The 13,411-nt window shown below is 50.2% G+C and overlaps 1 protein-coding gene and 1 long non-coding RNA gene across 2 annotated transcripts; both read left to right on the top strand.

Moving 5' to 3' along the window:
- Nucleotides 1–6,714: 6,714 nt before the first annotated feature.
- LOC308557282 lies at nt 6,715–9,508 on the top strand. The gene is made up of 4 exons (XR_013998812.1): nt 6,715–7,084; nt 7,397–7,491; nt 8,221–8,563; nt 9,299–9,508. It is a non-coding gene; the product is annotated as an uncharacterized lncRNA (long non-coding RNA).
- An 840-nt stretch (nt 9,509–10,348) lies between these two features.
- Nucleotides 10,349–11,090, top strand: LOC308557913 (claudin-8-like; the record flags this gene model as incomplete). The annotated part of the gene is made up of 1 exon (XM_081138813.1): nt 10,349–11,090. Exon 1 carries the CDS (start codon nt 10,416–10,418, stop codon nt 11,088–11,090), a length of 675 nt encoding a protein of 224 aa, XP_080994939.1. The 5' UTR covers nt 10,349–10,415.
- Nucleotides 11,091–13,411: the final 2,321 nt, after the last annotated feature.

The raw sequence follows: 13,411 nt of genomic DNA, 5'->3' as shown, positions 1-13,411 counted from the left end.
TGGGGACGGGGCCTGTAGCCCAGGCATGTGCCCTGGCCGGGGATCGAACTGGCAACATTTTGGTGACTGGATGACACCCGACCATCTGAGCCACCCTGGCCAGCGCGCTTAAATATATTTTTAATATAAAAATGGAAAGATTTGGTTTATTTTCTATAGGTGTCATCTTTGTAAGATTTAGGTCTGTTGATGATGTTTAAGCAGCATCCTACTCCTGTGATGTTGTCTTAAATCATAAGTATAATTTGCAAATATTTTATGTAGATTTGTGCATTAAATGTTCATCAACTTCAGGAATATAAAAAAAAGTATTTGTTTTAGTTTCTAGAAGGTAACCTTGAATAATATGTCTCTATTTTCTGAAATAATTGGGGATCTTATGCATCATAATACTGAAGCGGTGTATGTCCATTTATATCACATCCCCCCTGAATGACCAGCTGTATATCCTGTACATGCTCATTAGACTCAAGATTAATTTATTCGTAAGGAAACCCCTTGAAACACTGAAAACTGCAACTATCCGGGCCTCACTAACATTTCTGCCCGTCCCTCCCTCCTGCCGCTCAGAGCCAGGCCTGATCTCCACTTTCTGAACGTCCGAGCGCACTGCCCTGTCATCTCCAGGTCGTCACAAGGACGCAGAAAGCAGCCTCCATTCAATCATCAGCTCCCTCACCCCACCGCACAGCGTCCTACTAGCTCTGAGCAAACAACAGAACTTCCCTGCCCACGATATCCTGGGCCAAACGGTTGGAAACAAAACCGGGTGGTTCTGAGTTATTTGCAGAGCTGCCAACTCAGAAGGCTCATCGCTGGCCCCTGGTGGTGAAACGTGTGCCTTGAGGAAGGCGAAGGCTCTTCTACCCTGGCTGGCGGGTGGAGCAGGCCCGCGCCCCTTCCTAAGGAGCCTGTGGTCACAGAAGCGCAGTGCTCCCCTATTTCACAGGCCACCCGGTGCTCTAACCTCTCAGGGAATAAATACCCAAAGTGTAAGTGGGTGCTCTTTCCTCAGCATCTTCTCTACATTAACACTTCTCATGGTTACGTTCAGTGTACAGAGCCTGTGCCCCGTGGACTGCTACTAACGAGCAAGTGAACTTGAATTCCCATTTCTCCACAGTCCTGGGGAGGCCACGCGTTTCATTAAATCTAACCCCCCTCCTCCCTCCAAGCCCGGGCAAGGGCTGCTTAACCAGTTCGACTTTCCTTCCTTTCCTCGGAGTCCTCCCTCTGGGGTTAATGAGGAGCCACATGTCCGGTGGGGAGTCAGCAGGAGGAAGAGATGGGCAACGGGCCCGTGAAGAGCAGAGAGGTCCTCTCAATGTTTCCCTTCCACAGGCTTGTCAAACAGAGGCAGGGGGCGTGCAGGAGGCAGCCGATCAATGACTCTCTCATCATTGATGTTTCTCTCTCTCCCTCTCCCTTCCTCTCTCTGAAATCAATAAAGATATGTTAAAAAATAAATAAATAAAAGTAAAAAACAGAGGCTCCTATAGGGGACTTTGCTGTTGATGAGCAGAAAAAGAGTCTCTATTTGTGATGCAGATACAGCCCAAGTTCCTTTAACACGGAATTTTTAGCTATAGGCAAAATTAAATCTTCATTTTTTAAAGTGCTTTTAAGTTGGTCAAAAGTATAAGAAACCAAACAAAACAGTATATAAATTGGAATAATTTTTAATTATAAATTGGAATAATTTTTAGATTATAAATTGGGTTATCAATTGGAATCATTTTGAGAATTCATCTGCCCTACTTTCCTCTACTTCTCATAGAACTTGGAGTGTAATTTATCATTTTAAAGCTGTGGTTTAACATATTGGTCTCTGGGAAGCTGACGGAAGCATAGCTTGGCTAACTTAATTTTCTAGCAACTCTTAATTAAAAATGGATCAATACTCTTGCTTTCTTCAAGTTTAATATGCTTAAACACAGCAAATTAAGAAGGCTCAGCCAACCACACCTTATAAGTACTCTGCTCCCCAAGATCAGTTAGTCTTCATGGCCAACCCTGTCCTGTGTTTGAGATCAGAACGTCCCACAAACATGGATCCTTTCACCCTAGAAGGTGAGAGCTGTGATTCTGTGTTTATTAAGCACAACATCTTCTAAAATTCAAGATCCAACTAGACACAGGTTAAAGACAACAGCCGCTGAATAACTAGAGGTGCTTGGTATCTATTTCCTTGCAATATTTTTGACAATTCACTGATTCAAAATGATCCTCATAGTAAAAAAGAGAATAAGCTTTTCTGTAGAACAACAGTTATGATGAGAAACACATCTCCGCATCTTGTCGGTGGTGATATTGAGGACCCTAAGGGTAGCATTGCCATTAAAAAATGAAAGGTTTATTTCCTCACTAAATAACTCAGTCTGCTTGCAGGTTAAACTCTGGAGCTCTGGGTCATTCCCCATCAAATGCTCCACCTGGCGTCCAACCCCTGCTGTCTCCCAGGGGGTCAGTGTCCCCATCAAGGCGCACAGCGTGGCCGTCGGGCACCCTTCTAACTCTCCCTGCGGCTGGGCCGGCCAACCCTGACCGGCAGAGAGATCGCAGACTCCTCAACATTCCAGGTAAGGTCAGCAATTAGATTTGAGGACACAAAGTGATTGCTACCCAGAGAACCATTTGAAAAGGATCCTGAGGCCAACTCTGGGGTCAGTGAGTAACGTCGTTTGGCAGGGAATCCTGTGGGTGTAAGAAGTGCCATCAGGAATGACCCATTTCTCATCTCACATCTAAAGGGTTTTTACAAGTATTTGAGGGTCACCCAAAGAAGTACGATATTTTAAACAGGACAGCAAACAGCAAATTTTCCAACAAGAATGAGCTCAATAAATAATGTTTATCTTTCATTTTAGCTGAAGGTGAGGGGCCAGGAAGAGTCCTCTACAACTGTGTCGACCACAACGATCCCCTCGCCGAGGGCGGAGCAAAGGGGAACGGTGGCCGAGCCCTTCACCATCCTGGTCCACTTGTGCAGCTTAAAAATCACCTACGCAAAGTCACACTATCTTTTCTCTCCTTTCATGTTTGGAAGGATCCGGTGGGTTGTTAGTAAACGTTACAGACGAATGTGTGAAAATCTGTAGATTGGCAACAGATGCCAATCAGTAACTCCCCCCCCATTTTATTTTATTTTAGTGTTGTTTTTTTAAAATTAATTAATTACTTTATTATCTTCATTGTTGAATGTCCCCCCTTTTTCTCCCATTCCCCCTCCACCCGGTCCCGGCCCCGCCCCAGGCCTTCACCACACTGGCGCCTGTGTCCACGGCTGTGCCTCTAGGCACATAAGTCCTTTCCTCCATCTCTTTCCCTCTGCCCCTGAGGTTCCTCAGTCTGTTCCATGTTTCCATTTTTTTAATGGTCTTACTCACCTGCAATCACTCACATGAAAATATCAACTTGTCTTCTCCGCAGGTAGCACTTAACAGGATAAGCCAATATCTAAACCCTGAGGGGGAGGCGGATCCAGAATGTAAACCTAGGCCCTCCTGCGGGCGCCGCATTCTTGAACACATCTGACCATCCCACTCAGTTACACCAAACGCATATCCTCACTTTTTAACCATTTCTATTTCTAATATTTTGTTAGGTTTCCTTTCCTTTGAAGTCATTTTTATATGTTATGGTTTGAAAAATAAATTACTCTTCTGAACAAAAACCAAGGCGAGGCGTAAAATACATCTTAATGATTTGTTACCTAACATATAATAAAAGCTTCGTAGTGTGGCTTAATTAAAAGTAAGTGACTCCATTAAGGGAAAGCTTTGTACTAATTAAGGGGGGCAGGCGTCACTGCTCATTACAGGAGAAATGAAAGGTGTTGCAGCGGACGGGAGACGGTAAGGACGCTTAACCATCACTGTACTTTCTTTGAAGCTATTTTCTGAACAAATGTTTAGTAGGTGATCTTAAAAAGTGTTCCTTCAGAACCAAGATGTCTTTCTGCCTCTATATAGTTTTGATTATTATTATTTTCGGATTCGTTGCAACAAGATAGAGAAGACGGGTGTACCCCTTGGCGCAGATTTTGGGTGTTAAATGAACATGCCATAGAGGTATGTATGTAGTCTCAACATTTTAGAATTAACTAGTTATTTTTAAGGCAGTCTGCTTGAGTGTTTATCTTCATTAATTAAGGGAACTCGGATAAACTGAGCTTAGCTGGGAGCACAGAAAATAAACACCGGTGCTCTCAGCGAGCATGCAGTCATGTCACACTCCTTCACAGCCGATCCCTTCCCTGGCTGGAGAGGTACTTAAGCTTCAACACCTGGTCGCTGTGCACCTGTGAAGGATCTCACCCTTGGAGATGGCATGAGGAAACCTGGAGAGTATTATGCTAAGCGAAATAAGCCAGCCAGAGAAAGACAAGTATCCCATGGACAAAATAAACTGGTAAACAACGAAGATCCAGAGACATGGAACTTATATGCATATAAGCATGACCCGTGGGCACAGACTATAGTGTGGGGAAGACCTGGGGAGGTGGCGGGAGTGGGGAGGACGGGTCACGGGGGGGTGAGAGCGGGACAGCTGTAATACTCTCAGTAATCAAGAAAAAATAAAAAATAATACAATTAATTTCCTTACCCTTGGGGAAAAAAATTTCCCAGAGTAAATGAAAATCTGTACTTTGTAAATATTGGAAAATTGATTATCCAGCAAGTGCCGGAGAGTCAGGGTTGTGAGTGCCGAGCCCTAAACCACGAGGAAGGCACCGTCCCGGCCTCAGGGGCCTGGGAGCAGCTCCTTCATCCCCGGAGGAAGGCAGCTGTGGGCAGGGCTCCAGCGTAGAACCTCCCTTTCAGCTGATTGTGAAACCGTAGGATCACAACACCAGTGCCCGCAGGGACCAGGGAGGGGCAGAGAGACGAAGCCGGACAGATGAGCTCCCCTAAAATGCCAAGAGCCGCCCAGTGCAGCTGGTGTCGGCCACCTTAGTGCTACTGGAGTTTTCCACTTTAACCAAAAGTCAGAAACCTGGGTTTTTTAGTGAAATTCCCCAGCTTTGAATGTCGCCCACATTGTGGTTGGTGAACGAAAGGTGTGGGGAGAATTCGGTTCCAGGTTTGCCGGTTTTTAACTACCTCTCAAGGCCCAGTGGCCTCCACGTATCCATTGCCATCAAGAACGTTCCCTGCTGGGCTATTCCCGATCCCACCCGGGTTTCGGTTTCCACGTCGGCGCCAGGAGAGCAGAACCTGCGGCCGCCCCTGGAATGTCCCAGGAACCAGTGGCCCCGTGAAGGACTCAGATCTCCCGGATAAAGGAGCTGAGCAAACACGCTCCGGGAGGCCTGATGTTATCTCTCCCCTGGAGAACCAGCCACACGGCTGTGCCCAGGTGGTCACTCAGTTCTGCACGGGGCACAGGCATGGGGGGGGGGTGGGTAGAAAACAGGCCAAGGTGCTTGTCGGCGTCTAGATTTTCCCTTAAACAATACACTCGCAATTTCTCTGTTCAGTTTGAAAGTCTCCCGAGGAACATGCGAACTTGCTTTCTAAACCAGTCTTCATTTTAAAGGTCACCTTAATAAGAAAATCTGACCCTTTGCATGGAGGGACCTGGAGGGTGTTATGGTGAGTGGAATAATCCCGTCAGAGAAAGACAAGTACCACTTGATCTCACTCATAGGTGGAACCTAATGAACAAACTGAACTACCAAGCGACACAGAGACGGACTCAGGCGAGAGCAGGCTGGTGAGCCAGGCTGTGAGCCGGTTTCCCGCTCGGTATCGGAACAGACAAAGCAATGTAAAAGCTGTTACCAAAGTCTACATGTTTGCCAGGAATAAGACACCTTTGGCACACTGACCCGATTTTACGTGACGAAGGTGCGGGTCTCATTAATAGATCCTAACGAATTTGTCCGCTAATCGGACATGAGCATTATCAAGTTCAAAGTGGAACCACTAAAGGGCCCCTGTGAAGAGAGGTTAGTCAAATAGGCAGCAAAATATCAGACATCTCAGAGCAGAGTTTTCACCGACACGTTGCCTAGGGCATGAGGAACAAAGGAAGAAATAAACAAATGTTCATTGACTTGAGAGAGAGAGAAGGGGGTGGTGAGAGAAACATCGATCGGTTGCCTCCTGCACACACCCGACCAGGGATCAAACCCGAAACCTAGGTATATGCCCTGACTGGGAATCGAACCCACGACATTTTTGGTGCACAGGCCGATGCTCCAACCAACTGAGCCACCGGCCAGGGGAGGGCTTCTATCTCTCGATGCTCAGAATCTATCACGATGCCCCGTACACTGTGCACTTGTTGGATAGTTGGAAATGCTCAGAAGATATCTTATGAGACATCATGTCGAAAATTTTACAAACATTACAGAATCTCTGTAAATATTTGATATACAAATTTTCACAACTTCACATTTTCCTAACATTCTGATTGAAAAGGCATTAGCGTGTCCAGCATGTTGCAATGTATTGTAATATTTTCTTTTTTTAATAACTGAAAGCCAAGGATGCTATATCCTGCCTGTTCCAATAATATTCTTCCCTGGTATGGTCTGAAGTCGGTTTTAAGTAAGGCACTTAATGTCTAACCCTATTAAAGTTTGCAAACACTGGTTGCCAGAGGCAGACAGAATCTTAATTTAAATTTTAAGTGGAAAGGTAATTGTTTTGTAAATTAATCAGTAACGTGGCTTAGCTCTGTTTGCCTGGTTAATTACTTTTCCCTGCCCTGTTAACTCCAACTTTACACGAGAAGGTCCTTTCTTGGGCTCTCACAGTTGGTGTTTGCTCAGAAGGACCCGTGTCTATGTATGTTCTGCATGCATACGGCCTCTCACTCATAAATTTCCATCTGTGACTTCTCGTACTGAGCAGTGGCTCTGTTTTAGAAATGGAGATGCCTTATTTCTTTCTGTCCTGCTCAAAATGCTCCTGAAAGCCAGTGTGCAACGGTTTTGGTCCAGAGGTTGGCGAGAGCTCGGGCATCTACTGTATGTGACCCCCGCAGCGGGTCCGAGTGAGAGCCAGGTCACCACCTGAGTCAGGAGCGTGGCCTCGGGGGCCTGAAGATTTGAGCACCTGCACCGGCCTTTCTACCTGTGAGTGGTGGGGCTTTGGGCCTGTTACTTAAGCTTCACAAGTCTCAATTTCCTTAATAAAATTGATATAATAGTTCTGTCCTAATAAGGTGATTGGGAGGGGTCAAATCATAGAATAAATTAATTATGTCACTAAATAATCTTAATTGCTAACACAACTTGATAATCACTGAACAGCTTTCATGATTCACATAGTTATTTAAGTAGTGTTTGAAAAACATATTGAGCATACGTAGTCATATTGGAGATACGACTCTACCTGCCTTTCTCTTCCCTTCCTTTGCATAATTAATGGGACTTAAACTTGATGAGAGTGGGCAAGGATTCCAAATAAAGTTACGGGAAGTGCGCTTTCCTGACCCTATTACCTGACGTCACCATTTCCAGTCCAAACGTGTGTCCAGCAGGTGAGAAATGTGTCTCCTTTCTTAGGGAGATGGTTACTTTGTATCTAAATTCTCTTTGGACCCTTTGTTCTCATTCATATGTGAACATCAGCCCTTTCATCTCAGTAGGCGGGATTATCACATGAAATTAAGAGTTTTAACAATCTGATTATCAAGCAATTCCAAAAATGCAATGAACACTAGAAGAAAGATAAAATTATTTTAATAGTCATTATTACCATTGTCTATTTTTTTTAGTTATGTTTACTTTTTTTTGTTGACCCTGGAGAAAAGAGAAATGTTGAGAAAATAAGACTAAATCCTTAGAACTGTGTGAATTTGCCCTGGCCGGGTGGGTGGCCTGGTGGGTTAGAGGGTCGTCCTGTGCACCAAAAGTGGCGGGTTCGATTCCCGGGCAGGGCACATACCCAGGTTTCGGGTTCGATCCCCCATCTCAGCATCTGTGGGAGGTTCTGGATTGATGTTTCTCACATCAGTGTTCCCCTCTCTCTCTCCCTTCCCCTCTCTCTCAAATAAAAAACAAAACAAAAAACAGTTGTGTGAATTTAGCTGCTTGCATGTGTTAGTAGTTAGGTGCCACGGGTTGCATGTTTGTGTCTCCTCAAAATTCCTATGTCGAGACCTTAACCCTCGATGTGGCAGCATCTGGAGGTGGGCATTTGGGGGGCGATCGGGTTTGGATGAGGCCATGAGGGTGGAGTTCTCATAACAGAATTGGTGTTTTTATAGGAAAGGGAGAGAACAGAGCGTTCTCACTCCCGCTGCCATGGGAGGCACAGCGAGCGAGGGGCCATCTGCAGCCCGGGAGGGGGGCTCCCACCTGAACTCCATCCACACCTGCCGCTCCCCGATCTCACACGCCCCAGCCTCCAGACCTGTGAAAGATTAACTTGTGCTGTTTCCGCCACCCAGCCCCTTGCGTTTTGTTAAAGCTGACTAAGGAGTTCATTTTCAAGCAGAGCAGTTGAACATAAATCGCAGCAAGTGGCAAATACGGGGGGACTGCCTGCTAATGAACACGGGACGTGGGGGACAGAGAACACGAACAGCTGGTCGCAGGAAGGACAAACAGGTAGGAGGTCAGGAGCAAGCAGCCGTGCGCAGCATTATTTTGGGAACAACAAACAAAGGGGCCTATTGATAGGTCCACTGGTTTTCTCAGGACTTGATGGTCAGCCAAGTCCAGTTAATTAACAGTGAAAAATAATTTAAAAATAAATACAGGTGGAAAACTGTCAACACAACAGAAAATACATAAATAAATACAAATCCAGGAGATAAGAGACACTGGCAGCTCCTTGATTGGCGGAAGCAGATATTATGTTAAGGGGTAATAAGAGGGGATCGGGACCCCGGATAAAGAGTCCGTGGTTAAGGGTTAATTGCCGTAGGACTAAGAATGACAGAAGGAAGGCAGTGGGATGGGACTCGGCCTGTCATCATTCGTAAAGAGAAAGCGCTTGCGCCCGTTATATATTGGTACGACTGAATTTAATTTTGTGAATTTAATTGCTCAATTTAAATTGCGCTCCGACAATGTAGAGAAAAGGGAGCTCCCCAGAGACGGGAGACGGGCCAACCCGCGCACGCTGCTCTGTCTCGGGTTCTGGGCATAGGGACGTGCGGGCTCCAGGCCCGCCTGTGCGGGCGGCCCCGTATTTTAAGATGAGACGGTTGAAATCGTGTCCCGTTGAGGGGCTTCTACTTCCTTCCATGCAAACGTGGTATAAAGGACAAGTTTAGCCAACGACTCGGATAATTCAGTTCAGTGAGTACGGTCACCTTCACCTACGGTAATTTTATTTAGGAATATTAGCCATTTGTGTAGACTCTGGTACCATCTAGAGAATTCCAGTCGCTTCGGTCGGAAAAGACATCAGCGCAGACGCAGCGGCGAACCCGCCAAGTCCGCAAATCACTCCACTGAGCCGCCGTCCTCAGCATCGGCTACATGAGATCCCGCAGGTTCCTTTTTTCTTTTGACATCTTTTTCTTATAAATAAAAATTGAGATTCTAATAGATGTTTGCTTGTTTTTTTTCTTAAGCATTTTCTTTTCTTATAGATCAAGGTTCAAACACCAGTGGGTCGCTTTCCTGGCTCAAAAGGAAACCATGTGTTTGGGGCCGAGAGGGCGGCCTTGTGTTTTTAACCTCGGGGCCTGTCCCCTGGCTGGTCTGCTCCCTCGTCCCTCCCCAGCCGAGCCTGCTTTACAGCCACAGACAAATTAAATCAACCACTGGCACCCCGCGCCCCGCAGAAGGCGGCTCTCCAGGTGCAGGACTCCGCTGGTCCCCGCTCTCCTTTCTCTCTGGCATTTTGACAAGTCCCAGCCAGTTTCCTGGGTGGCTATTTTATTATATCCCTTAGTCACAGCCTCCCGGACACAGAATTTCAGAACCGCCTGTCCCAGGTGCCCCTTTTCACCCGAAAAGGGGTTGGCCGGGGCCCTTGGTGAAGGCTGTGCCAACATTCATAATGATGCCCACGGGCAAACACTGCTGGCGTCTTCTGGGAAAAATGAAACGGAGGAAGAATGTTTCTGCACAGGTCCAGCCGTCCCAGGTCCCCCCGGGCTCACACACCTGGGCTCCCATCCGCCTCTGATTGGCCCTGAAAGCTGCCCCACCTGATCTGTGAGTTCACCTGCCCAAGGGGAGGGGACCGGGCCCAGCCAGCCAGCACTGGATGCCACCCAGCCAGAAGCGGCCCAGCGGCTCTTATTCGAGAAACCACCGGTGCCAGTTCATTCCTGCAGGAGGACCCTGCCCCCCGGGAGGCTCCCAGTTCACCTGCTGGACGACCCTGCCCCCCGGGAGGCTCCCAGTTCACCTGCTGGACGACCCTGCCCCCGGGACGCGGGGCCCCCGCCTCCCCAGCAGAGCCGGGCCCGGGGTGCAGCCCGCAGGCCCGCCTCCCGGGGCCATGGCCTCCTCCGCCCTGCAGTACGCCGGGCTGCTGCTGGCGGGCGCGGGCACCGTGGGCACCGTGGCCGTGACGATCATGCCCCAGTGGAAGGTGTCCGCCTTCATCGGCGGCAACATCGTGGTGTTCGAGACGCTGTGGGAGGGGCTGTGGATGAGCTGCCGCAGCCACGCGGGCTTCCGGCTGCAGTGCAAGGTCTACGACTCGCTGCTGGCGCTGCCCCCCGACCTGCAGGCGGCGCGCGGGCTCATGTGCGCCGCCTCCGCGCTGGCCTCCGGCGCCTTCCTGGCGGCCGCGCTGGGCGCGCGCTGCACCCGCTGCGCCGGGGCCGACGGCCGGGCCAAGAGCGCGGCGCTGCTGGCGGCCGGCGTCCTGCTGCTGGCCGCGGGCCTGGCGGCGCTGACCCCCGTGAGCTGGGTGGCCAGCGCCGTGGTCCGGGACTTCTACGACCCCACCCTGGACGACGGCCGCAAGCGCGAGCTGGGCGAGGCGCTGTACCTGGGCTGGGCCGCGGCGCTGCTGCTGGGCGCGGGGGGCGCGCTGCTCGCCTGCGCCGCCTGCGCCCAGGGGGGCCCCGCGGGCCGCCCCCTCCGCGCCCCCGCCCGGCTGGGGGCCCGCCGGCGCCCGCGCTCCGAGGACGCGCCCAGCGCGCGCTCCAGGGCGCAGTACGTGTAGCGCCCGGGTGGGGCCTGGGCTGTGCGTGCTTCTCCCGAGGATGTTTCCACCGCTTTTCGGAGACTGGGGGGGAGACAGACAGACAGACAGGTCTCCTCCCACAGCCGCCCCTTCCAGGGCGCGGGCACCGGCTGCAGCCCCGCTGCCGCCCTGGACCAGGAATCGGAGGGACTCCGGCGCAGGCGGCCCTCGGACCCCGAGCCGCGGCGCAGGCTGCCGTTTGCTTTTTAATCCTGCGCGGGATGTTTCCCGTCGCGTCTGGGAGCGTGGAAGGGGGAGGGAGGGAGACGCGCGCACGGACCGGCGCCTCCGCGCTCCCCAGGGCGGGGCGGGACCTGCCGCCCGGCGCCCTCGGCGGGACTCGCACCCGGGACCCTCCCGTCCTGGGCCCGCTGGTCCCTGAGCAGACCGGCCGGGGCGCGCTTGTACTTTTCCCGCGACGCCGGGCGTGGCCGCGGTGCCCGCCGGCTGCCGAGGGGGGGCCTGGGGGCCTGGGCCGGGCCGGCGAGGACACGCGCGGGGAGGACACGGGCCGCCGGCTGCTCCCGGCTCGCTCCCCGGGGCCGCGCACCTTCCCCTCGGCCTCCCCAGCTGGACACTGGTCACCTCCCCGCCGGGCTCCCCTGGCACAGCTGCGCGGACGGATGGACGGAGGGAGCGACGGACGGCCGGGTCCTGCGCACGGCGCGCGGCCCCGCCCCGAACCCCGATCCCTCCGCGGGGCGAACAACCCCAGGCGGGGCGCGGCCGGGGACGCGGGCTGTTCACGTTCGTTGTTCAAAAGCCGCTGGGGCAGCGACGCGCCTGGTTCCCACGGAAGGCGTTACACCCGCGGTCAGGGGCCGGAGGAGAGCGTCCGGTGACCGTCCGGCCCCTCGCGCGCTCCCAGAGGCGCCTCCTCCCGCCACGAACGAGCCTCTTTAACGGCGGGTGTGTCGGGGGCTTTGCGCCCCAGGAAGGTCACCGGCGGCCAAGACACGAGCCGGCGGCGGTGTCCGCCCTGAAGCCTGTCCGGGGGACGCACCTGGACGGGTCACTAGTGGGAACGTTCAGTAAACCGCGCGAGTGCAGGCTGCGGGCCTTGTCCGTACAGATGGCAGGACAGAGACAAAACGCCCTGGTTTCATTGCCTCTAAATAAAAAACAAGACGGAGAAGGAAGAACCGGAGAAGCTGTTCCTCCCCAGCCGCCTCCCGTGGGGATTCCCGTCGAACCGTCAGTTCGGTTCTCAGGGCGAATTTCTCACTTGTTACGTTTTGTTGTTTCACTGAGGGACAGAAATACTAGAGTTTTGCGTTTCCCCCAAATCTGATGCGACGGATAAACGGATTTGAAAGTTGGTATCTACATTTTTTTTTACTGTTTAGTGACTGTGAATGTCGTCTGCTCTATGGCCTTTGTATTAATAAATGTGCCTTTTATTATAAATTTGGTACTTTTTACTCTTCTCCGTTATTTCTGTTTTATTAACTTGTGATGAGTTTTTGAAAACCTGATGTTTTGGGGCCTCTCATTTCAAAAAGAATGTCAAGGTCAGATTTTAAAGATCAAGGTAGAAATCAGCAGTAGTTTTTGAGACTATGAAATACTATGTACTTTTTAACAGTAATATGCTTACCTTACAATCATTGAATTCATACACTGATATTTGACGAATATAATATATTGTAATTTATTAAGGTGGTGCTAAACCTGCAGGCCCCTGTGCCTGTGAGGTTCAGTATGTGGCCCCTTTTTGTTCACAGTTGATTACCCAGGAAACAGATCTATATCCTGTAAATACAGATCTATATCCTGAATCAGTAGCCATCTCTACAAAATCTTTCCACTGCTAAATACATTTCTGCCTCTGGAAATAGTATTAATTAATAATAGTGGTTCACATTTTAGGGCCATTATTGTATGTATGCAAGAGCCTCTACTGCTTTATTTGAATTATACCATTAAATATTTCATGAGATTGACGCAATTAGTTCCATTCACAGATGAGGGCATCTTGGAACAGTTCATTGTGTAGACATAAGAAACGCTCAAACCTGTAAGAAGTTTTATGAGTTTGTTTGAGCCAAACTGATGACAACTGCCGGGAAGCACAATCTCAGCAAGGTGAGGAAATGCTCCAGAGAAGGGGTTTTGCAGTTTAGTTTATATGTTAGAGGAGAAGATGTTGGGGGGGGGGGTTAGATGAAATCCATGGGTGCTGGGTTAAGGGGGCTGGAGAAAACAAAGTGGGGAAACCTCTGAGATTGAATAAAACATAAAATGATAGACAAATGCTTCTCTTACACTGGGGGGCACGGGGTGGTTAACAATGAACATCT

The sequence above is a fragment of the Miniopterus schreibersii genome, assembly GCF_964146895.1.
Source record: "Miniopterus schreibersii genome assembly, chromosome: 5".
Taxonomy (NCBI): domain Eukaryota; kingdom Metazoa; phylum Chordata; class Mammalia; order Chiroptera; family Miniopteridae; genus Miniopterus; species Miniopterus schreibersii.
Note: the sequence above shows the minus strand (reverse complement) of the source record. Positions and strands in the feature narration are given on the sequence as shown.